Source organism: Lissotriton vulgaris, unplaced genomic scaffold (genome assembly GCF_964263255.1).
Source record: "Lissotriton vulgaris unplaced genomic scaffold, aLisVul1.2 SCAFFOLD_247, whole genome shotgun sequence".
NCBI lineage: Eukaryota > Metazoa > Chordata > Amphibia > Caudata > Salamandridae > Lissotriton > Lissotriton vulgaris.
The window spans coordinates 2,008,630-2,034,602 of NW_028255597.1; the positions used below are offsets into that span (position 1 = coordinate 2,008,630).

The 25,973-nt window shown below is 43.0% G+C and overlaps 1 protein-coding gene across 1 annotated transcript in view; it reads left to right on the top strand.

Annotated features, from left to right (window-relative positions):
* The window catches only part of ACER2 (alkaline ceramidase 2), a 102,455-nt gene extending 76,960 nt beyond the window's left edge, over positions 1–25,495 (top strand). The window contains exons 5-6 of the mRNA XM_086951995.1: positions 5,597–5,734; positions 20,592–25,495. Coding sequence (XP_086808121.1) covers positions 5,597–5,734; positions 20,592–20,778 — 325 coding nt within the window. The 3' untranslated portion in view covers positions 20,779–25,495. The remainder of the gene's footprint in view (positions 1–5,596; positions 5,735–20,591) is intronic.
* Positions 25,496–25,973: the final 478 nt, after the last annotated feature.

Consider the following 25,973-nt stretch of genomic DNA (forward strand, 5'->3'; position numbering starts at 1 on the left):
AAATAAACTCCCGCTTGGGTTGGATTGTAAGTGAGCTTTGTAGCGAGCCTGCTACACAAAGAACAGCATTGCTTTAAAAAGAAGATATACACCCCATAAGGCAGTGGTTCTTCATTTATGGGCTGGGGTCCCACTAAGCCTACTTAGGGGGGTTCGCTTTCAAAATAAGATATACACACGCTAAGGCAGAGATTCTTCATTTATGATCCGGGGTCCCACAAAACCTACTTAGGGGGTTTGCTTTCAAAATAAGGTATACACCCCTAAGACATCAATTGAGAGCTTCCTAGACCCTCCCATTGGGTTGGTAACTTGGACTACCTGATTCAGGAGGATCCCAAAATTTGCGGTTAAACTGCAGTTATTCCCTCGGGGACTTGGGTTGCTAAAACCAGCCAAAATCTTCAGAATACACCGTGGGGAGAGTGGGGAATATCTAGTCTATTCAGACCCTGAATTACTGATTTCACAGTAACTCTCTATTCCTCAGTGGAACTTCAGGGTTTCGCTTTTAAATCTTTGGTAATTTTGCACCCCTTGAAGTAATGGTACTCCCTGTATTATGCGGAATCCAACCTATAGCACTGGGCCACTCATTCTGATGGCCTAAGTCTACTGATTTCCTGTAATTGGCAGTCATGTGTGCTCTCCGTTACAACCACTCTTGCTAAATGGCAAATGTTTTTGCTTTGTTCTTGTGACTCCTCCGTTTGCATGGTTGATGGCCTGACCATGGGACAGTTGCACTCGTCTCTCAGAGCACTGACTAACGGAATGTCAGAACCCTCGAAGATTTCCAGAATGACCATCAAAAATGCAAATACGATCCACTCAAACTCAATGGACCTGCTTCACATAGGTAACTTACAGTTTTGAATACGTTTACACTTTTGATTACGTTTACTACTTTTTGGTAGTCACAAACTTCGCTGCAGGTATGGTCCAATGGGCGGGAGGAAGGGGGGTGCCGAGCTCCACGGGCCACCATGTGTCGTTCCATGACGAGATGTTGTTCTCAAAGATGAGAACTTCCATCTTGTCCATGTTGAATTTAAGATATGTGTCCTTCGTACAGTCCACGGCGTTCATCATGCATCTGTGAAAGTTAACTTTTGTGGTCAAGGGGGTGTTCCGACAGTTAGAGGATGAGCTGTGTGCCATTGGCTTAGGAGATGATGTTGAGTCCAAGTGAACTGACGGTGTTGGCTATGGGGGGTGAATGGGGTGTCATGTAGGTTTTGGGGCTAGTTGGGCTGAGGGATGATCCTTGGAGGATTCCGCATATTGTCTCCTTGGGCTCTGAGGTGAACAGTGGAAGTCTTATCCATTGGGTTCTGATGTGAGGTACAAGGCGATCCATTTGAGGGTGTTTCCTTGGAGGCCGATGTGGTGAGTCTGTTGCTCAGGATGTGGTGGGAGATGGTATCAAATGCGGCAGACAGGTCCAGGAGGATGAGGGCTGCTCTTCCACCACGGCCCAGAAGAGCTCTGATGTTGATGACTACGATCAGGGCTGCGTCAGTGCTGCATTGGATAGTTCTAAATCTGGATTGGGCCGAGTCCAGGAGTTTGTGCTCTTCTAAGTGTTGGGTGAGTTGCTCGTTTATTGTTCACTTGAGGCCTTGTTCACTCAATTACTTTTGCTGGTTAGGGGAGCAGAGAGATGGTACTGTTGTTCTTTAGATCGGCTGGGTCGGCAGATGGTTTCTTCAGGAGGAGCCTCACTTCAGCTTGTTTCCAGTCCTCAGGAAAGGAGGCTGTGGTAATGGAGTTGTTCAGAACCTTCCTGAGCTCAACGCAGATTGTCCTGCTTCCGAGTTTGAAGACATACTGGGGGCATAGGTCCAGAGTGCACGGAGTACATAATGGAAAAGTTATTTTGCGTGGTGAGGAGGTCCCAGTGAGTTAGAGGATTTTTGGGGTTTGTGTTCGTGGGTGTGAGCTGGTTGATGCTGTCAACGGTGGAGGGTTGTGTCTGAAGTTCTTGTAGCTGGCCAAGATCTTGACATGGAAGAAGTCAGCGAGGCTGTCGTACAGTTCCAGGGAGGTATTGATGTTGCTCTCTGTGGCGATGGGTGGTGAACTTCTTCATGATAGTGAGGAGTTCTTTGCTGTGGTTATTGCTCCTTATGATACGGTCTGCTAGGGCATTCTTCCTAGTTTCTTTCAGCAGTCTGCAGTACTGGTTGAGAGCGGTCCTGAAGGCAGTTCAGTCTTCAATTTGTTTTACTGAGGTGCCACTTCCTTTCAAGTTGTCAGCAGTTGCATTTGGTGGAATGCAGTGCCTTGGTGAACTAGCTTGCTATTTTGCTTGGTTCTTTGAGCTTGGCTGTCTTGGTGGGGGCGACTGCGTTGGTGCATTCTGTGATCCACCGGGAGAAGTTATTTGCTACTTGTTCTGGTTCGTGTGTAGAGTCTGGGAGGTGGGAGCGGAGAGCGTTGCTCCACTTGTCTTCTGACACTTTTTTCCAGTCTGTTCGCATGGATCTGAAGGGTGCAGTGCAAGAGTAGGTGGGTCCTGAGATGGTGGAGTGTACACTGTGATGGTCAGTCCAGGTGAGTTGTGTAGTGTGGTTTTACCTGACTCTGTCGCTTGAGGTGAAGATGGGGTCCAGCGTGTGTCCAGCTATGTGGGTGGGGTTGGTGATGAGCTGCTAGAAGTTGATCATGCTCTTCAGTAGGCTGGTGGAATTCTTAGAGTCGTCAAGGTGGAAGTTGTGGTCCCCTAGGAAGATGTAGTGCTTGGATTTGATTGCGAGCGGGCGATAAGTTCTGGGATGTGTTGCAGAACCTGGGGTATGGTCCTGGTGGTCTGTAGGCGAGGGTGCCTCTGGTGGTGCTTTTTCCATCTGTGTGGATTTGGAAGATGTGTTCCATTACCAGTATCAGGTTGTCAGGGGATGTCGTGCAGCAGATGGTGTTCCTGTAGTTCATGGCAATACCCTTTCCATGTTTGTTGGTTGAGTTCCGGTGTGTTATCTTGTAGCCTTCGGGAGTGGTGATGGCGATGTCTGGTGCACAGGCGGGATTTAATCAGGTTTCTGTGAGGAAGATGACGTCCAGGGTGTAGGACGAGATGGTGTCCCAGATTTCCGTGGCATGTTTGCTGAGTAAACGTGCATTGAGTGAGATGCCCAGGAGATGTAGTGGTGGTTCCGGTCAAGGTTACGGATGCTGCAGTATTTGCAGTGTCTCTGCTGATGTTGGTTGCTATGGTGCTGAAGGTGGAGCGTCAGTGTTGGCAGGAGAACAGTCCTCTGGTGGTGCGTGGGGATGTGCGACAGGTGAGTCTAGGGTCCAGCGCTATGATGTAATAGGTGGTGTATCTTCTTGGGGTGGGAGAGCCAGGGGTTGTGGCGCTGGGTGCGTTCCAGACGTGGATGAGTGCAGATGGGCTTGCCTTTGGCGTGCCAGTGGCGTGCCTGCTGCGCAGCAGCCTCCATTAGTAGTCCTGGGAGGTGGGAGGTGGTAGCAGGGAGTGGGAGGGCGAGGAGTGGGAAAAAGGCGGGAGGGGGCAGTGACTACCAGCGAGCCAAACACTAAGTTGACCGAAACCAAAGGAAATAAATGAACTGAACCAAAACAATACAAAAGGAAGCAAAAAACTGAACAAAACCAAAAGAAGTTAGTAAGCAGAAGAAATCACTGCATAATTACCCAAATTACCAGTTTCCAATTACCAAATTTGAGTTACAGATGTCGCTAGGCAATCCGGTGTAGGGCAAGCCCTGGCAATGGGCCTCTCTTCAGGGTGGCCCTCGCTTCTGTGTGGTGCCGTTGATGGTCGAGGAGGCTCTCGAGCGCAGAGCAGTCTGTGAGACACTTACATTTGCGTCTTTCAACGCAAGTGTTCATTTGTTGCTGGCAGTGTGTCTAAGTGATCAAGCTGGGGCAAAGTCAAATGGCGGCTGCCGCTCAATGACCTACTGCCCCTGTATTCTTTGCATTGAGAGAACCTGCTTACCGAGTTTACTCTTCATCCATGAGGGCGGAAATTATGCAATCAGACTGTTCGATTTGCAGGATGGGAGACTTTCACGATTGCAATTTCAAAATAACTTTGAAATTCCACAGTAATCTCTCCAAAACTCAGGCATGGGGTGGTCAAAGTGCCCACCCGGTGGGAGCAGGAGAGCGGGTAGTGGTGAATGGAGGATACGGAGAGAGACAGAGCTCAGCAGGGGAAGAGTCCAATTCGAAGCTTTGCAGAGAGAGGGTAAGATTTGTGAAAGAGAGAGCATAGAAAGGGTTCGGGAGATAGGTTTAGCTTGGCTGGGGTGGGCAGCATGACAGTTGGGGATTGAGAGCAGCATGGACGAGGGATGGCAGCTAGCACCGTGGGAAGAAGGGGGTGGGGGTTCAGAGAGCACAGGAGATGACAGAGAGAGAGGGCAGTGGGGGGAGGAAGGGTGCATTTATACATTTTAGATAGGGAGCGCATTTGTAGGGCAGAAATAAGTGACATACCAGGAGCAAGGCACCTGAAGCTGGGCGACAGTTGTGGTCAGAGTGACCAGTGCTACCCAGCTGATACCAAAAACATTGTGCATGATTTACAAAGCCACCAAAGGAAACAAGTAACAACATAAACTTCCAAAAAGGCAGCTTGCCATCAACCATTGACAGGCAGAATTAACACATCTGCTGTAGCTGTCGTTGACAACCTTCTGTGAGGCATTAACACCAGCGTTTCTGCTTTGTTGCTCTCACACAATCCCTTTGATTTATTTGACACCCTGGACAAGAGGATCCCCTTTCCTTGCCTATAGGGCAGGATACCTGATCCAGCCTATCGCATGGCTCGACTGCCCAGGACATCTGAAACCACTTGATGTTTAGCTTCCAAGGTTGTTTGCTGAGTGCTGAGGTACCATATTTATGCAGGTCGTATTTAGCTGTATATGTGGCACTCTTCAGGGTCGGACTGTCCTTCAGGGCAATCAGGGAGTGCCCGATAGGCTGGTCTGACAGATCAGAGTGTGGCTGTATTTCGGCTTTTTTCGGCCTGTTGCATAGCCCAGGAAGACAGCTTTCACGTTGATTTTGCGATAACAAACATTGCCTGTATCAACCTCATATCCATGCACTCTTCCACACCCTGCAAAAAACACGTATGCAGCTCGTCTTTACAAGTAGACAACTGGCTTGATTTGCAAATGTGGGCCACACTTTTAGGTATCTGATTTGCTAGTGGGTGCCACTTTTATTTTGGTGCCTGGGCCTATTTATTGTCCCAGTCCGACCCTGGGCACCCCTGGAACTGCTGTGACCACCACAGCCAGGTTATTCATACCAAATATGTCACCTAAGTTTGCTGTAAATGTTTTTGTGATGCAACGGGTGTGATAGGTTTGACCATGAGGTCGATACCACCAGCTGTTACATCCCAGCAAACCTCAGGCCATACAAGATCTTGTCATGACAAGACAAACTCAGGCTTCCATCTCCCCCACAAATAACAGAGTCCATTTTGGATTTATGTATACCTGATTGTGCATTGTTTTTTTATGTTATGGAATGACATGTAACGGTATGTTGATAATTCTTCTACAGACAATAAAAACTGAATATTCCTAACACTGTTTTAATGTTTCAGGTGTGAAAACATCCGCGTGTACAAGCTAGGCCTGCTGGCAGGGTTTTGGTGGACGCTAGCCCTGCTCTGTTGGATCAGCGATCAATTGTTCTGTGAAATCTGTTCTTCATTCAACTTTCCCTATTTACACTGTGTATGGTGAGTTGCCATCTTCTTATGATCATAAAATACACTTTTAAAGATGGGCAGCTGCACTGCCCAGTGCGATGTGCTTCCGCGTGGTTACGAGTCAGGCCTACACTGGCAGCCAGGAAAGCCCCTCCTCCCACGAGGCACAAATATAGACTGTTTCATTATTAATGACCATCTGATCACAGCTGTTTGTTGTCAAGGTGTGTCTGGGTGCCTAGGCCCGTGGGAGGGAAATGTGATACTGCCTTTGGAAAGCTTTGTTCCTTAGGAAAATACTAATGAATACCCCTTTAACAATTGCTCAAATATTTTTTCATAATACTTCTTTCCCCATCCTGGGAATATTTTGAATTACTAATATTGCGAGATGGGTGGACTTCAGGGATGCAAATTGGTTTGTAGTGTGTTGTTGCAAAAGTGATCTTTCAGTTTTGCCACAGTAGCACATTCCTAAAGGTGTGATGCAATTTACACATGCGGTAGAAAGAGCACCTTTTTGCTGTAACATATCCATTGTCCAATTTTTTTTTTTATAGCGCGAACTTGTCCTGAATCGCGTGTCAGAGCGCTTTACATAGCACCAGTTTCGTTACATGAGGAGCCACATTCATTTTTGTTAGGCACAGGGAGATTAAGTGATTTTCCCAGAATCACAGGATGTTCAGCGTCATTGCCGAGACTCGAACCCAGCTCCCCCAGATCCGAGGTTGACCCCCCTAGCCGTTAGGCCAACTTCTCTCTCCTATTTTAAGAGTAAACTCGGGATCATTTTTTATTTTTTGTATGCTCTGTGGCATGCACACATTTCAGTCTTTGTTCCATGATGTGCCCCATCTTTGGATGATATGCATTTGACGTATACGTAAACCAGTTTTAACTAGAAATGGGTAGATTGGCTAAAACATTAGACATATGGACGGAAAGGGAGAGGAACTTTGAAAATATGTATAAATTAGGGGTTTGCAAAATTTATTTAATTTCCTTTTGCGTATTCCCTTGAAAGTTTGGGAATTACATGCAATTATGCGACCCGCAAAACTAGCATTTTGCACAATGTTTTGTGCAAAATGTTTTCCTGTGTAGATTTTGGACACGAGCGAACACAGGAACGCATTTTGCACTAAAACATTTTGGTAAATCTCATGACATGAACAGCTGCCACTCACATTCTGTTTATTTATGTTGTTCCAGTAATAGGATTTTTCTCCAAACAAAATTTACTGAATGTGGCGTAACGGTGTCATTTCCTGCCCTTTTTCTAACACGAAATGCCAGAAGGCAAGATTGCGCTGGCGTAACAGAAATTTCACGTTTACTTAGTAGAAATGCATGCTCTGCAAGTATTTGCCCACATGTTTAGCCTATATAGGTGACCTATGTGACCAATAAGTAATATTTCACATACAACAACAACATTGCACATCTTCTTTGTCATCCATGCTTGTCTACCATGATCACTGTCAGTCACCCTGAATGCCCTCCCTACCTAATCAATCTTCCTCTTGCACAACATCTTCATCCTCTCCCATTAGATCCGTTTGTTTTTGGAGTTCCAATGCCTATTCGTTAATTGAATTTGTTTCGCAGTATTCATGCACGTTACCACAGATCTCATCTTTCAGATGGAGACTGTAACTATTGTTGCATGCTTTTCATATCATAGCACTAGTAGTATCTGTAAAAAATAAGCATTTTAGACGCATATGGGACATAGTTAGATCTTCACCAGATGCATAGATGTCATTGACATATCTAAGTGAGGTATAGGACTCTTCTATGCATTGTTAAAAAACATAAGACACTTTTCTCAGGAATAGCAGGCAAAAAGGACAGGCGTCGAAGACATTACTGTATGTAGGTATCCCCCTAGACGGTCTAAGCAATACATAGATATGTCATGCAGAGGCCTAACAAGTGAATTGTCAAACAAACAAAGCTAAATGCAAAAGATCTTGATTTATTGTATATTTTTTTTAAAACAGAAACATTTACATTAAAAAAAGGCAAGATTAAAAATCTTTGTATCTCAAAATGCAGACATTACTAACAGAAGAGTCTATGAAGGCTGATACATACCGTTATTTGCCAGAGAACCCCAGAATCCATTGAGTCGGATGTATACGTGTTGCTAGAGAGAAAATTGCATTTGTATTTCCTGAAAACTAGTCCAGGACAGAGGCTGGCTGTTCCACGGCTTGCGTTTTATTCCACGTTCGAACGATTGCTCATCCAAAACTATGCGTCTACCAAAAATACATTGTGCCCACCAGGCATTGTGTACTGTAGCAGATGGTGATCTCAAGAGGTGCTAGGTGCCACTAGAAATAATTGGCATTAACATGATTCTGCAATGAAAAATGTTGCCTATCAGGCTTACGGTGCCTTTATTATACCTAAAGAACCATTGCGACCTGAATGTTATTTCCTTAAATAGGAGTCCTTGAAATCCTTTCCCTATGGGGAATTATGCCATCAGATTATGCTGCCGCTAAAGATATGGAAAAGACAGCCTCAGTAGAAATAATATTTTTTAAAATATCTTTATTGTTTTTTGTAATAAACGGCTATTCCTTCGTAAACACGCTTCCATAGATAACGGAGCAACTGTTCCCTTCGTGACTTATTTTATTCACTGATACCACCTTTGAGCAGTGGAGACACACTGTATTGTTATGATCCACAACCCTTCCCATTAATTAACACCTGAATCGTTTTAGTTATAAATCTTGTAGTTCCGTTTTTAGTCACTCATAAAGAGGAATTCTCGAGGTGGCATATGGTTCCGAAATCAATATCATATATGTATAACCAGTACACCCCCTTTATCAGCAGCAGAATATTTCCGTCTATTGATCAGCCAATCCGGACCTCTGAGAGGTGTTCGATCATCCTTGTGGATAGGGCCTTCAAGATGCCAATACCAGCCATAATGCAAAACACTTTACCTGGGAACTGCAGTTCTTTTTATGTCTGCCAAATTCTCACCCAACAAGCTTAACCAAGGCGTGCCTTGCAAGTTCCAACCCTGAAATGCTGTACTGTGACTTACCACCTGGTTCCAGTCACACCTAATTTTTTTACACGCCCACCGGATGTGCCAGAAACTTTCAGTGTCATTCCTGCATCGAGGACATGGAGACACATTACTTGTTTTCACAGTAATGGCTGCTGAGGGGCAGCAGTGGTGGGACGGGTAGGGAAGGATTAAACGAAAAAAAACAGAAACATCAAAAAAAATATTACGCTTATCTTATCGACGTCCGCCTCTCCTTGGTCCTTCTTGCCACGACACAGGAACAGGAAGCACCCAGGCTTCCAGACTCTTCTAGCCAAATAACGACACTGCTCATAGCAGCGTCGTGATTGGTCTGATCACTGTGGTTCGACACTCAGATGGGAACAGGGAGCCTGTGCATATTCCTCACCAGGCTGTGCAATAAAGCCTGGTGGGGTTATGCAAAGTGCGCATGACTGCCCTGGCCAAGACGGCCAGCCAACCGGAGATCTGCTTGGGAAAAATAAAATGATAATAACCCTGTGTTAGTATCATAAAATTTTTCTTGTGGGGTGACGTTCCTCCGCCTTAGCGGAGGAGCTGCCCTGTGTTTTCATCTTATGCAAAATAAATTGTGCTACCATGCTTCTGGTCATTCCTTGTCTGAAAGTAGTACTCCAGAATTGCTCCCCAATTTAGCCTTATTTTAATTGCTACAGAACTCAATGGGAACGTGCTTCGTATAAGGCTAAAATGCGTTCACCTCCATCGCCTAATAATTTTGTAGCCATATTCATCATCATCATCATCAGTCTTTATTTAGATTGTAAAACCATAAAAGACATACATTCAGGTGGATAAACAAATACAATCTATAGTTACATATATATATTACTGATAGTAAAAGCACATAAAACCAAATCAGCACAATAAATTACCTAAAAAAGCATTAAACCATTAATTTGCAGCACTGATGACTGTAGTGAGCATCATTAAAAATATTAAGTAAAATCTTGGCCCGTTACAATTTCATTAAGAATACGGGAAGAATAAAACCAGGTAAAAAGATTAGGATGATAAGCCCTTGATTTTGTTACCCCGTATCACCCACACCCAACTCCAGAATTTTGCCACAGCAATCACAATGGGTTAATGTGTACAAGTCTGTAGGATCCTTAGAGCAGCTACAGAATCTCTTGTTCCTAGGTTGGAACAAATAGGTTTAAGCCATTTCAACCTCGGTTGCTTGTAGGCTGGACATACAAACAGGATATGGGCAATTGATTCTGGCTGGCCTAAACACAGCGGGCATAAGTCGGACTTTGGTTTGAGCCATTTCCCAGAGTCATATTAATATAGTACTCTTTGAGAAGGCCAGATAACTACCTTCTGTCTTTATGCGGCCTAGTAGCCAGCCCAGCAAAATCCTGCGAATTACCCCTGGGCATGCGAAGCTCCTGGGCCGATGCTTAAATACATATTCAACAGGCCGGTAGCTTTGTAAAAGCCAATTGGTCTGGCTTATAACTGAAAATCCAAGTCGGACTTATCAGCTTTGCCAATACTTTTTTCAAAGCTTCCAACCAAAAAGGTCATAACAATATGGCCTCCAGGAGGGCTGCAAAAGTACTATTGTTTGCTACTGCTAATTATTGGGCTATGTTGCTTTATTTGGATGATTTTTTGAGACCACATTCGATAAGTGTGTACCCGTTGTTTGATCACATCACCTTTGGTTTCATCCACAATTTGATTCTGCATGAGGTCCGCCTGTCCTCCATAAAAGAACAGTTCCCAGTTCGGATTGTTTCTGACACCGAGGCCCAGCCTATCGTCACCTCACATGTTGCAGTGAAGCCATGTTCTATAGCGATCCCACCTTTCTCGTATGGTTATTCCACTTTGGAGACAGTCATGTGGATGGCAGCTTTTGTTACCCTGTATTGGCAGCCCGTTCCCTTATACTAGAAGTCCCTGCATTACGAACACTCACCATGTCAGCCAGTTCCTCTGAGTACAGTTTGTGTTATTTCTTTTTTTACACTTATACCCATCACAAATGCCTACGGGCTACTTCCAGTTATGGGACCAGGTTAATTTACACTAAGGCTCAGATTTGCTAATACATTGCACCAGGTTTGCATTCATTTCGTAACGCAAACCTGACACAGTGTATGATTGGAGTTACTATCCAACGCAAATCAGTACTTGCGTTGAATGGTATCCCAAAGCAGAGAAAAGTTGTGCTATGCGCTAGTTTTCATTACTTTGCCTTAAGGGTGCGTTCCATCAGTGTTGCACGGGCGTTCTTCATCCACCCATGGGTTTTGATGCAAATCCCTATCTACAAACCATCACAGACAGGGATTTGCACCAATATCTACATCTCCTTGGAGCAAAAATGTTTTCATTTCTCCTTGTTTTCCTGATTTGTACAGCACTCATACAAAGCAGGAGAAGTGTTAAAGGATAGCTTTTCTACTGGAAGGGTCCACTTCCAGTACAAAAACTACCCTTTACAGAACACACACACCATTTTACTATAGTGCAAGGATGTGTGCATTGGCCCATGGCAGCCAAAAGTGCACCAGCGCAGGGAATGAGGAAAGCAGGCCTAGATTTACTAAAAAAATAACGTATATCTACTAAGATGTGGACCTGAGTTTGCACTAGGCTGCAACTCTATAAAAGCCTTTGGAGTCCACTTAACAGAGAGCAATTCTACCTATTTGGCTGTTTTAAGAGGCCTGGTTTTGGGTCCATGATTGCGATAGGTGCTCTCGAACGCTATCCCCAACATATAGTAAAAATCTACTGGTTATGCTGGGAGGATTTCAGCACAATGAGAGCAATCACTGACACGTTTCTATTCTATATCCGTCCCACTCCCTGGCTGAAATACTTTCATTATAAATAGTGTGTCCCTATATTAAGCTATCAACATTGTTTTGCTTGTGGAAGATGTAATTACAACAGCTGGGTGTGAAGTTGGCACCAGACCACAGCTAATTAAAACTTTAAATATATTCTTGTAATTGTAATTGCTATTAAATTTGTCATGTGACCCCTGAGGAGTAGTCGAAGCGCTTTTTGGCGATTAGTATGTGAGAGAACACTCCATATAAACACTGAGGAGCCTGTTAATATACATTTCAAATTTATTATGCTGATTACATTTGTAGTATTATTGTGCCAGTATGTCTACATCCAAATTGCTTCACACTTAATTCTCATTCTCGGAATTACTGCAACAGCTATGTTGTCATCAGTATCACAAGGCCATATGCTGCCAGCTGATCTTACCTGTCTTACTAGTGTCCTGGTTTTTTGCATGTTTTTATTTCTGAAGTGCTATGGGATAATGAACCATGAACCCGCCTACCACACCCTTAGGGCAGGGCTTTACCATTAAACTTGTGTTTTCCAGTGAGCACAGCCTAATCGCAGTAACCCATCGGGGGGCTGCTCACTGTAAATCTTGTGTATGACTACAAAATATTTGGGGTATAATACAACTCACACCACTTTACCAGCTCTTTCAGAAGCTCTAATTCCTAAGCTGCAAACTGGGCCAAGCAGGCAGCCATGTTTAAATTCCAACTCAATAAAGGGATTCATTACAAACTGTGTGATCTTCACAGCTTCCCAGTGTAGTACCAACGGGCAGTGCATTGCATCGCTCCCTGGAATATGCATCTTCCTTCAGTGGAAGGGTTTTTTACGTTCCCCCAGGCATTAGCCTTAATGTGTCAGGGCTCAACGAGCTTCTACGGTGACCATGAACAGATATTCTCTTTGTGCCCTGGGTTCTGATGCTTCTCACTCTTTGTGTCAAAGAGCTAGTTGCGAGAAAAAACTGCATCGGTTACTTTACTGTCACAGATATTTAAAAAGAACTCCGTTTTCTTTATCTTTTAAGCATGTTTGAAACTCACCACTAATTAAAGTTACAGTGGAAACAAATTGTGAATCCCACAAGTCATGGGGGAGGCTCTCTTTTCAAGTTCTCTGGATTCTGGAAGACAGATCACTTCACTTACTGAGCTGATTACTATTCCAGTGTCTCTCACGCCCTTCTTCCCAATACTCCAAGACAAAGTGCTGAAGATGTATTCGTGATGGACCGGACACCTTTTTGATTTTGCCTGCAGTGTCACGCCAAGTACACACACACGGACCAACATCATGTGTGCAATCTTTGCCTTGCGCCTTATCTTTGTGAGGCTGATTGGGATGCCTGTTCGCCTTTCCAATCTATAAAGATTCTCCAGGATCTAAGGGCACATCAGCTGAAAATGTCTCATCACACTGAAGACGACACACACAACATTTTCGGAGAAGAGCATGCCTAGAAAGAGCATTCTGCAGAGGAGGAAGAGAACCCTTTCTCAGTTGAGGACATTTCTGGCTTCGTCGTGGAGGAGAAATTAGAGTTCACCCTGCTACCTGAGCAGCGCGTGAGTACTATTGACCCTGCCCCTGTTTCTCCACCAAAAAGACCTCCAAACCTTCGCCCTTTCCATTATTAGAGGTCGGGGACTGCCATGTGGCTATTGTCTGATCCGAAAAGACATCTTGAATGCACAACCCTCAGGTTCAGCCCCGAAAACCTCCACCAAGGTTAAATCCTTGGTATTGATCTCCTTGGATTTGGCACTTGTCGGTCTCTTCCCACTATTTTGAACTGACCCGGCAACTGACTGCTTCTGCCTCGGTGCTTGCCAAAAAACATTCCTTTGCTTCAAAATGATGGTTTCCAAAACCAACCGAATCTACATCCTCAAAGCAGTCTTCAGTTCTGAAACCATCTGAGACAAAAACTTCGAAACATTCCAGTTTCGAAGTCTCCTGTTGAGTCTACCCTCAAAACCATGGATATTAGTCAAAGGAAGATCAAGATGCAATACAGAACTGGCATAATAATGGCCTCTCCTCCACCAAAAAGGCAATTGACTTTTAAAGAATTTTTAGACACTCCTGTGCCTCTAAAAAAAAGGACACAGGACACTGCTACAAGCCCTACTCCACCACCTCCCCCACCATCACCACCTTCACCATCCCCTTCTTCCTCTCGTTCATCTCCACATCATGAACCTATAGATGATACACGTCCATGCTCATCTAGATCAACTACTTTGGTATGGAAGACCTATTAGGAAACCCAGACCCATGGGACATTGATGATACTAATTTCATAACACCTGATGATCCGGATCTATATTCCGCTAGAGCCTCCACTCCTGAGGATGCTAGTGCCTACCAACAGGTTATTGCTAGGACAGCTACCTACCATGGTGTTCAGTTACATAACGAATCATTGGAAGATGATTTCCTCTCAACACACAAGGACACACAGTTTATACCTATGCTTTCTGGTATGTTGCGGTATGCTGATGATATTTTCAAGGAGGCTATCCATTCCAGGGTTATTACACTACGGATAGATACAAAATATAAACCAGCCCCATCGGACGCTCTGTTTATACGAAGTCAGGTACCACCAGACTCTATAGTTGTTACCACTGTAAGTAAAAGAGCTATTAGTCAAGCAACTGGAGATATGCCATCCTCTGAAAAAGAGAGCAAGCAAATTAACGCAGCAAGGAAATGGGTTGAAGCTGAAGCAGCTAACCACTGGCATATTGCCAATTCCCAGGCACTTCTAGCTTGCTGCGATAGGGCTCACTGGGATGAGATGGAAGAGTTGTTACAACATCTCCCTGAGGAGCAACGTAAAAAGGGGCAACAAATTGTGGCATTGGGTCAGGCCTTCACAATAACTCCATCAGATGTGCCTTTGATGCATCCGATACAGCAGCAAGAGCAATACACACTAATGTCCTTCTCAGCAGACATGCTTGGCCCAGGTACTCTGACTCTAAGCCAGAAGTACAGCAAGCAGTTCCTAACATGCTCTTTGACAAGGAACATCCTTTTGGCACTCAGGTTGATATCACCCTGGACGAAATGAAAAAAAGATGCAGACACTGCTAAAGCCATGAGTGATTTGCAAACAAATATATCTAGAGGCTCTTTTTGTCACTTAGGTTACAGGGGTGGATATAAATCCTCAAACACTAATGCCTCCAATTCCCAACAGAAGCAGGGCCAATCCACCTACTCCAAAGGTTTTTCAGGGGCTCCTTTAGAGTGGGTTACAATAAAGGCAGAGGCAGGGGGGTATCCACTGTGGCACATTCTCCACTGCTAAAACAGTGACTGCTTAACCCTTCTCCCCTGACCACACACCACCTGTCAGGGTAAGACTTCAGTTTTTCCATCCAGTCTGGGAATCCATCACCACAGACCAATGGGTACTAGCCATCATCAAACATGTTTATTGTCTAGAGCGTTTTACCACACCGCCCAACATCCAACCTCACACTCACAGGTTAACACACGATCACCTAACACTTCTGAAGCAAGAAGTGCAAGCCCTTCTCCTCAAAGGGCCCATAGAAACAGTCTCTCTTCAACAACAGGGAATAGGAGTTTACCCGCTATACTTTCTCATTCCAAAAATGGATGGGTCATTAATACCAGTCTTGGATCTCAGACCACTCAATGGCTACATCCTCGGGGAACATTTTCACATGGTCTCTCTACAGGATGCCATTCTCCTTCTTCAACAGGGGACTTTATGGCCACACTGGACCTAAAGGGCGCTTACTTTTACATACCCATACACCTTGCTCATCACAAATACCGCAGGTTTGTTATAGCAGAGAAACACTACCAATTCAAAGTTCTTCTGTTAGGAGTCACTGCTGTGCCTTGTGTTTTCACAAAGTGCTTCTCAGTAGTGGCAGCACACTTGAGACGACAAAATATTCACGCATTCCCATACCAAGAGGACTGGCGAATCAAAGCCAGCACCCATCAACAATGTGAATAACCCATTTAGTTGACAGTAGATATACTCCACAGCTTGGGGTTCACCATCAGTGTCCCCAATTCTCATCTTAAAACCTCTTCAGAATCAACCATACTTAGAAGCAACGCTCAACACACAGTTGGGGTTAGCCTATCTCAGTCCAGCTCGGATACAACATTTTCAAACAATTCTACCTCACTTCACAGTTTGGACTGTCATACGTCTACTGGTAATGATGGCGTCTTGCCTTGCCATCGTTCCACATGCAAGACTACACATGTGCCCACTGCAAGTGTCTCTCTCACCAGTGGTCTCAAGCACAGCAAGATCTAATGTTGATAGACTGCCACACTCACGATCTCTGCAGTGGAGGAATTGTAACAACCTGTTGAAGGGGCGACCTTTCTTGGACCCAGTGCCTCATATCATTCTAATCACAGATGCATCAGAAACAGGCTGGGATGCACACCTACAAGGCCTAACAACACAAAATCTCTGTGATGCCAAACAACAATCCCTTCACATTTACTACTTGGAACTTCAGGCAGTCTTCCTAGCATTGAAAGCTTTCCTTCCTCCTCTATCACAAAAAGTTGTCCTAGTCTGGATGGGCAATATGACAGCCATGTACTACCTACAAGAATAATGGGGGGGCACAGTTATCTCAGCTGTCACACCTTGCTCAGACCATATTTCTTCACCATTGCATTAATCCCATGGAGGAATATTTGCCTGGAAAGGACAACATTCTTGCGGACTTGCTTAGCAGGACACACCAGCAAAGCCACTAATGGAAACTCAATATAAAAGTTCTCCATCCATAATTTTACAAGTTGGGGTTCCCTCAGATAGACTTATTCACCACAGCCGAAAACGCAAAATGCTAAAACCTCCCCTCTAGGTTCTGACACCACGATCCAAGGGCAACGCACTGTGGATGAGTTGGCCAGGGATACTTGCCTACTCTTTTCCACCTCTTCCTCTCATTCCATTTCTCGTTTGGAAACTCGGGCTTACATCACTGCACATGATCCTTGTAGCTCCCACCTGGGCACGTCAATCCTGTTTCACAACCCTATTAGATGTTTCAGTAGTCCCACACGAAAAGCTCTGCAACAGTTTGGACTTCTCACTCAGGATCATGGACAAATCAGACACCCAGATCTCAGGATGCTCAACCAGCGATCTGGCACCTGAGGTCTTAAAATTTGGTTACCTGAATTTACCAACAGACTTTATGGAATTTTCTAAACAAGCATGCAGTCCCACAACTAGAGCTTGTTATGCTGAAAAATGAAATTGTTCTGTTTACTAATGCCAACTTACACAAATAAATCCCAGCAAAGCCACAGTACAGGACATTATTTTTCATTTGCTACATTTACAAAAATCCAATTTAGCATAAACTTCCATTAGGTTGCATCTTTCTGCCATAGCTGCCTGTCTCCAAAATACACATCATCTATCCCTCTTCAGGATTCCAGTCCTCAAGGCATTCATCGAAGGACTGAAACAAGTAATTCCACTTCGTGTACCTCTAGCACTCTCTTGGGAATTAAATATTGTATTTACTAGGCTCATGGGCCTTCCTTTGGAGCCTTTGCAGTCATGCTCCCTTCAACTTCTGTCATGGAAAGGGGCATTTTTAGTTGCTATTACCTAACTCAGGTGTGTTGGTGAGCTCCAGGCATTAAGTTACCTTAGAAGTACCTTTCTTTCAAATGCATAAAGACAAACTGGTTGTTTGTCCAAATCCTAAAGTAGTCTTACAGTTTCATCTCAATCAATTTATTGAGCTTCCTGTTATTTGCTTAACCCAAATGTTGTTACAGAAAGAGGTGTTCATGCTCTAGATGTAAAAGGAGGGCTCATGTTCTACATAGATAGAGCTAAAACTTTCAGAAAAATGAAACAACTGTTTGTAGCCTTTTCTCCACCTCACAAAGGCAACCCTATATCCAAATCAGGCATAGCTAGGTGGATAGTAAAATGCATTCAAACTTCTTACATAAAAGACAAAAGGCCATTAATTTGTCACTGTACTTGTATTTATATAGCGCTTACTACACCCAACGCAATGTTAGATCGCTTTTCGGCTAGTAGCTCGCCACTCCGGAGACCAAAAATGATTAGTGCTGGATTAGTAAAGGGAAATATGAGTTAATTTGTGCAGTGGACATGCCGGTCTGTTAAATGAATAAGATATTAGTGGCATGGAAGAGGGAAGAGTCTAGAAAGTGTTATTTGGGACATCATAGTAGTGAGATGAGATTTGGGATAAGTAAACTGAGGGATACACAAGGGAATGTAACTCCCAGAGCATATTACACTTGTAAAAAAAGAGCCCTTATAGCCTTTTTGGGAAGCATCCCAATAACTGATATTTGTAATGCAGTTACATGTTGTACACCACACACATTAATTAAACACTACTTGGTGAATGTTTTAGCAAGCCATCATGCTAATGTTGGTCAGGCAGTGCTACATACCCCTTATCAAGCTACTGCAACTCCCACATGTTAGCCACCACTTCTAAAGAGGCACAGCTTTACAGTCTATACAGAGCATATGTAACCACAGCCACACATACCATCAAACAGATTATGTTACTTACCCTGTAAGCATCTGTTCGTGGCATGTAGTGCTGTAGGTTCACATGCGCCCTCCTCGTTAGCTTGTGGCCATTGCAGTTATATTTTTACACATCTCTCTGATACATTCATGTAAGCATGGATGTCTCTTTTGTTACACGTTCTGTACGTCCTTTTTCATCCTCCTGCGGGAGAACAATCTAACAAATGAGTCGATGCCAATGCGCAGAATTACCAAGAGGAGGAGTCATTCTACCTCCTGACTCGAAAAAAATCTTCAAAGAAAAAAACACACTTACAACTCTGAACCCAACACTAGATGGCAGGAGTATACAGGGCATGTGAACCTACCGCACTACTTGCCATTAACCAATGCTTACAGTGTAAGTAGCAATCCTTACTACATACAGTAAAGACATCACCCTATTCCACCTAACTTCTAATGAGGGTCTAGCGTGCGCAGGGGGGACATGTTAAAAATAATGAATAAAAAAACTTGCCTATCACCGCTGGCCGCCTCCAGCGTCGCATCGCTCCTGCTGGCCTCTTCCTGGTCCCAGCAGCCCCTGGGACAGATTCCCACCCTCTTCTGTGCTGCAGGATTGGCCTGAGCGGGAGCAGGATAGATGCTCCGAAGTCTGTGGGGTTTCTCCAGCTGAATGCTGCCGGCTGGAGAATCCTAAGTGTGCATGTGTGTTTTGGTGCTCCTGAGACGGCCGGCCAAACACATATGCGTACTTAGGGAGTGCACAAACACTCCTCCTCATGCCTCCCAAGCACGCCCCTCCATGCACAAGCTGGCTCGGAGCCGACAAATGAAAAATGAAACGATGCTAGAGCATCGTTTTATTTTTTGTTTGCTGGCTCTGCGCCAGGCAGCGCTACACTGCTCCACCATTGCGGAGAAGCCGCCACTGCATAAGCAACTATTTGCATCCACCCACACTTGACTTCCATCCTCCACTGATGCTTAATACCTCTGTATAAAGGATGCACAGTATGTGAATCTATAGGGGATGTATTCTGCAAAGGAAATGGGTTACTTACTTGTAACAACATGGTTTGTAGCTTGAAACTCTATATTCACATGTGACCCTCCTACGTCCCTGTGGTCTTACGCTTGATGTCACAGTGCGTCATCTCGATTCTGCCTCTGAGCTATAGCCAGAAGAAAAAGGTTTTCGAATTTTACAAAGTTTCCGAACCCAAGCCTAGATAGAGGAATAAAGCCCAGCATGTGACTCTGGGGAAACTTCAATCATCAAAATTGTTGTTTCTATGAAGTAATCCATTTCTTTGGTACACAGCTGTCAGACTTTGGCTTGTTACTATTTGACTTAGATAAAAGACTGTAGGAGGGTAAAGACAGAATAATTTCATGTAACAAGTGGATGTTGAAGGCCAAGTAAAAGGTTAGATGTTCAGTGATATTGATGGTAGTAAATGCATTGTGATAGACTTAATAAGCTTATTACCACAGCTTCGGCGTTTAGACAGCAAACATCCACACCACCAGCTGATTTTTCAGGAATGATGAAACATAAAGGCATAGATTATTTGACGCAACTGGAAAGCTTTTAGCACTGGGCAAAATGCCAGTAAAATCCCTTATTAACAATCGAAACTATGGCTGATACAACGTTATTCCACATAACTAGTAGCACCTGTTGCTTTCCACACTAACAGACTGCAAAATTGTTGAGGCAGATGTATCAAAATATTATTTAACGTCCTCAAGGAAAATGCATATCTAAAAAAAACCTGTTCCAGATCAACAAATTTCACAACAATCTGCAGTAAATCAGCCTACCTACCTGATAACTCCTAATCCCCACACATATTAGCCATTTTTCAGTTTGATTTCAGGGACACGGTTCAGTTTGTGAAGACAGACCTTCTCCATCATTGGCTTTGTTGTTTTTTAATACAATCTTTTGCAAAAAATGAGTGTAAACGCAGAGTGCCATCAAAGGGCACGCTGGATTTCTCTTGATTGCGCCTTGATAATATATATTCCTTGATGGGGACAGTCAAGCACAAGACAGTAGACATTTCTCCAGTAGGATGTTAAAACCTCATGGTCAATCTTTCCTGTCCTCTCAGGGAACTCAGTGTCCCAAGTAGGTGGTTACTTACAGGACCTAATATGTTATGGTTACATGAGTCAGTGTGGTGAGGGATTTTTACTATTCTGACCAGTGGACATATGTTTTCATTCCTAAAATCTGTAAGCTTCCGTATTAAGGCGGTGTACCATGTGAAGCATGACCACTGCCAAAGTTGTCCCATCCATGCTATACATGTATATATGACAGTACTCTTGAAAGTGCTAATGTACTTGAAGGATGGAAAGAGAACTCGTCACTAATGTCTCTCTTTTGACCTTTTGTTCTTTTACTTTAGGCATCTCTTCATTTGCCTCGCTGCTTACCTTGGCGTTGTCTGCTTCGCCTATTTTGACGCTGCCTCTGAGATCCCGGAACAAGGTCCTGTCATCAAGTTCTGGCCCAGTGAGAAGTGGGCTTTCATTGGCGTGCCTTACGTCACCCTCCTGTGCGCCAATGAGAAATCAGCACTAAAGATGGCCTGAAGCACCCCTTTGCATCCAGTGCGTCTTCATCTGGTTTATCGTTCAATGCAGAACTCTTTACTGGGATCCTAATTTTTCAGACTATTACAAATTACTGTTGATAGAAATTCTAAGTCCAAAGAAGCAGTGCTTCTTTCTGTACGTTTTGGTAACCAGCTAAATAGATTATTTGTATTCACATACAAACTTTGTTTCGGAGGACAACCAAGTGCTCTACTCAAAACTTTTTTAAACTTTGATTTTATATGTAGCATGCCATGCAGACGGTTGCTAATGTGTACCTGGGACACTTTGTCTTATGTAAGACAAAACTCAATTATCGTTGGCTGGTGTCGTCAAGCTCCTTTGCACAGTAGGTCTGCAGGTCTAGGCCCCGTGCGCAGAGGGTGCAGGCTTCACTCTCTGAGCCGAGGAACATTTGGTGTCAGTGATTGGGAACTCCTGGCTTACTTATTTATGTATTTATTTCAATTTAGGTACAGCTTAGTGCGATAGATTTATTTGTCCTTTCCCTGATGTTTTTGATGGAGCTCCCGGCGAGTTCTTTGAGTGCAAACCTTTTTTGTGAATTCACTAAACTGCCACACCGTTGTTGTGACACCGGGATTGCAAGTGCAGTGGTGCCACTATGTACATTCTAGAAGCACATACATTCCTTCTACCAACAGCTAAGTTGGCCTGGTCAACAAGTGATAAGAGTCACTACTGTTGCAATGCACAACCTGCGATTGGATTCAAAACTCTGAACCGTCACACAACATGATGACACATCAACTAATGCAGCAACATCCACTCTGCAATGCTGGAAATTAAGTGTAGGGTCACTGATATAATGCATAAAATATTTGCCCTGTGTTTGAGAATTGTTGCAGTTTCTACGTCTTGTTTCTTAGACCATGGTATGAGGGCAAGCAGGTGTGGTAGGCAAGTGGGGTGGTTACAGAATGTTGTGAGCATGGAGGGCCTGATTCGCAAACTGCAATTTGTAGTATGTGTTGTAGTACTATAGTAGTTCTACAAGACGTACTATAAAGTGCTACTCACAAACTGCACTTTTGCAACTTACAATTTTGTAGTCACTTACAATTTTGTAGTCACTAACAATTTTGTTGGAAGTCTCTACCTCCATTATTTTCTGTGGGAACGTTTTGCAGTACCAGTAGTTGGCCATGTGTAGTGCTGGACTTAACTACAAAGGTGCAAGTTACTACTAAAGTGAAAGAAACGTGCAGTTTGCAAATACCGAAAAGTAGCAAGCTTACTCAAAATTGTAAACTTACCCAAAAGTGTAAATTACCTTTGTGAATCAGGCCCATAATCTCTATTTTCCTTAAGAAATAATTGTATGTTTCAAAACCAATGTACCAAATAGTGTTTGCAAAAAAATATAAGTAGTTAGAAATAGAGCTGGAAAGCTTAATTCCTCCTTGTTAAATCACCAACATGCGGTTTACTCTTGTCTTTTTAACAGTGCTGTGTTTTTTCAAAATATATCAAAAACCGTGACAACCCTTATTTACTTTAATCTTGCCTCACCTAGTGCAGGTTGGGTTTTCAGATCCAGAGTGCAAGCTGTTGCAAGATTTATTTATACGGTCACAGTAGCAGAGCTATCATTATTCTATTTATAGGAATCTTTTTTTGCATTTTAGTGTGAGTATAGAATTAGTGTTTTATTTATTTCTTACTCCAATGAAGAAGCTTCAGTGTGTTGTAAACCATTTTAGTTCAGACAGGGTAATACCAACAAATGGGCTAACCATTACAAGGAATCATACATGGCCCACACATGAGTCTTTCATTTGAAGGCTAGAAATGTCTGCTACCAAAATTTCATTGATTTAAGTTTCTGAGAGGAGTAACATATATTTTTGATATAATTGGGGAGAATTTTGTAACATGGAACTGGCCACAAGGGGCAGCATAGTACTTTAAATAGTAATAGGGGTACAAGATGAGTGGGTGGTCGCAGTGCGCATGTGTCAATTTTTACATAGCTTTAGGAATAGATAATTACAGTAGCAACTCGGGAGTAGAAGGGAAGTTTCTTGCAGAAAATCGCTTTATTTAGCTGTTAATGTATATTGGATTCTGCATTATTTACATCCGGTCATCTATAGCTGCTGTTCACACCACCACATGTCTCAAATGTACGTATGTATATGGGATTTCTATAGTGCAAACCTAGACAAAAGGCAGCGGAGCGTTGTACATGGCCAAAGACGGGCAAAAAGTCAGTGAGTAAGAGGAGAGGTTGTAAATGTTTAATGGAATGAAAGTGATAGTTGGGAACTGGGTGAGTTTAGTAACACGTTTATTATTTTTTATTTTTCTCCACATTAGCTTACCTAGAAAGAGCTGAAAATGAGAAATGTGTTGCTTTAGTTATGTGCAGCTATGACAGTAGCTGTCAATAGAATTTTATGTAGCAGAGTGGATTGTAAGAGGGACATAGAAGAAATCTGCATTGCGGTTTAGGCGAATTCCAGATCTTAACATGGACGTCTCCAGAACATTTGGGACGATTGAGAGGTATAGTCTCAGGGATTTTTAATCAAAAGCACATTCAGTGTCTTGAAGGAATTGAGCAGTGGCCTTGATAATGATATCAAGACTTTCACTGAGGTAATAACAGCAGCATTTCAATTGAATGACTTGAGGTGGTGTAGCAACGGATGGGGTCATGCATCTCTACAAAGGACAGGCTGTGCTTGTACAGAACAACCACATAGAATACCACGACAACGCAATAAACAGGCCTTGTGACCACGGATATATTGTAGGTTATATACAGGGTCACTGGAATTATTCATCCATGGAGGATCAGATAATAATGTGACCAAATTATGCAGCAGGATCAACCAGATTATGGTGTGGGAGAAGGAGGCAAATTATGAGGCATCCTGCATCACAAGCTGTGGCAGTATTATTTTGCTATTTTGTTTATTTAACACACATTGATACTGCCTGAGAAAACATTTTAGCTGACTCCCTGAATACAGTAATCAGCAGGTGTAAGGTGACTAGTTAAACTTTGCAAAGGGACAGCCTCTGCCTGGCACCATGGGTGGTCCTTTTTTTTAGTAACATTTGATCTGTTTGAGTTAGAATCAATGATCTTTTTTGTTTTGCAATCTGCAAATTATGCAGCAGATTGTAGGTTATGAGGAAAGAGCGGTAAGTTCAATATTATGCAGAAAACGTTGCAGCCGCATGATCACATAATTCTGGAGACCCTGAGAACTTGTGATGGCTACCATGTGCACAAATGACAAATAACCAACAAGGCATTCCTTACAAGGCTTCCTATAGTTTGGGCCCATATAAAGTATTCACTGGTTCACACAATAAGTTGGCGGGAGTCATGGTTCGATACAACGGTGATGTTGCCAAATGAGTCTTAGCCCCACATTCAGCTACACACTGCTGGTGTATTGCAAGGGTTGTCCCTTACTATTCTGATTCTTGATCCCTTTGTTTGACCAACAAAGTGAGTATAGACAAATTACTGTACATTCATTTTAAGGAGCACACTGCTGATTTTTACCTGGGATAGTTCTCCATTTTTTCCAATGCTTAATGCTTTTATTCTGCTAGCATCCACCATGGACATACAGGTACAGACATTGGTGCTTTGTGATTTTATGCTAAAATGAACCATGCACAACAACAAACTCAGCAACACATTATTTCACTTGTGAATGATCCTTCTAATGTCAGTACTTTCAAAATCTATCAAAACCCCTTTAGTCATATGGATCAGTAACTGCAAATCCGTGGTTAAAAGTTCATCTGAAGAAGGGGCACACGTTCTATCAAAGCTATGTAATATGTTACCTTAGTACTGATTTTATCGTTCAAGTGAAAGTCGTCATTACCAACACCATACAGAATTCTTGCTTAAATTGACTGGGCAACCATCAGCCATTTTGATGCACTTGTTTATCATGTTGATAACTAAAGTTGGAGGTTAAACTGTGGTTAAATCTTTATGCACTAAGGACAGAATAACTGCCTGAGGGGGGAAACGAGGTAGGCACTTCCAATGTACAAGGTTCAGTATTATGCACTTTTAATAGACTAAAATCCAAACATTTAAAGAGACATGCTCAAACAGTCGTACAGTGTTCGACCACAGTATTGAAGTTTAAATATTGCCCTGCAGTTATGCAGACTGCACAGTATTGACTACCAACATATTTCTAGGTCACTGGATATGAAGTTATAAATAGTAAATTTACATTGCCCAATATATACTTACCCTGATAATATGCTGGAGCTGATATTGGCGAGACTGTATATGTGAACATCGACATGCATGACCTTGATATTGTAACGCACAATCCCTGTATAAAGTCCAAAGCCAAGAAAGGTGAACTTTGGTACAATATGACAGTCAATGACCTAATTTTAATGTTTGATTTATTCATTCAGTATAATCATTCATCAGTGTTTATCTTTTTGGTTGCTGCCAATTGAAGTATCGGCAAGTTGCTTGTTGCCTCATTAGAATGCAAAAGACACTGAATATTTTGTTGTACCATGTGGATTTTGTAGTCACAATATACAATAGAACACTTTTTCTGTGTGGTTACATAACTGTCACAAATCTCAGCGGGTACATGGACACCTTTGTGTGCACACCTTAATATTGTATTATGTGCAATGCCTTGATACTGCTTAATTTAAAGTAATACAATAAATGTGTTTGCAGTAACTTTTTGCATTTGTATTAATTTAAAAGTACAAACAAAATAAGATGGAGAAAGCTATTTTTGAGCACAAATGCAGACATTACATCTCTTCTGTCACACAGTTTGATGGCTGAAAAGAACTAGACTGCACAAACAATAGGCCTGATTTTTACTGCCTATTGTGGACATCTGCCCTTAACACAAACATATCTACAACCTACTTCTCCTTGAAATTTACCACTATTGGAGCTGCTGTTGACAACCTGCTTGCGACCAAAGCCATAACTCCTACACAACTGCCTCTGGTTGTTATAAGTCATTTAATGAAAGGGAGAGACTGGTCACTGATGGTTCAATGAAAAAAGAAAACAAGAAAGAGCTCACCTTCCCTCGCTTAATGTCTCTAGCACGTATAGGTGATTTTGACGACAAATGGTGAATCAGCGGTACGTGACTTGCAATAGTTGCTGAAGTGGATATTACTTGGGAGCTGGGGACTTG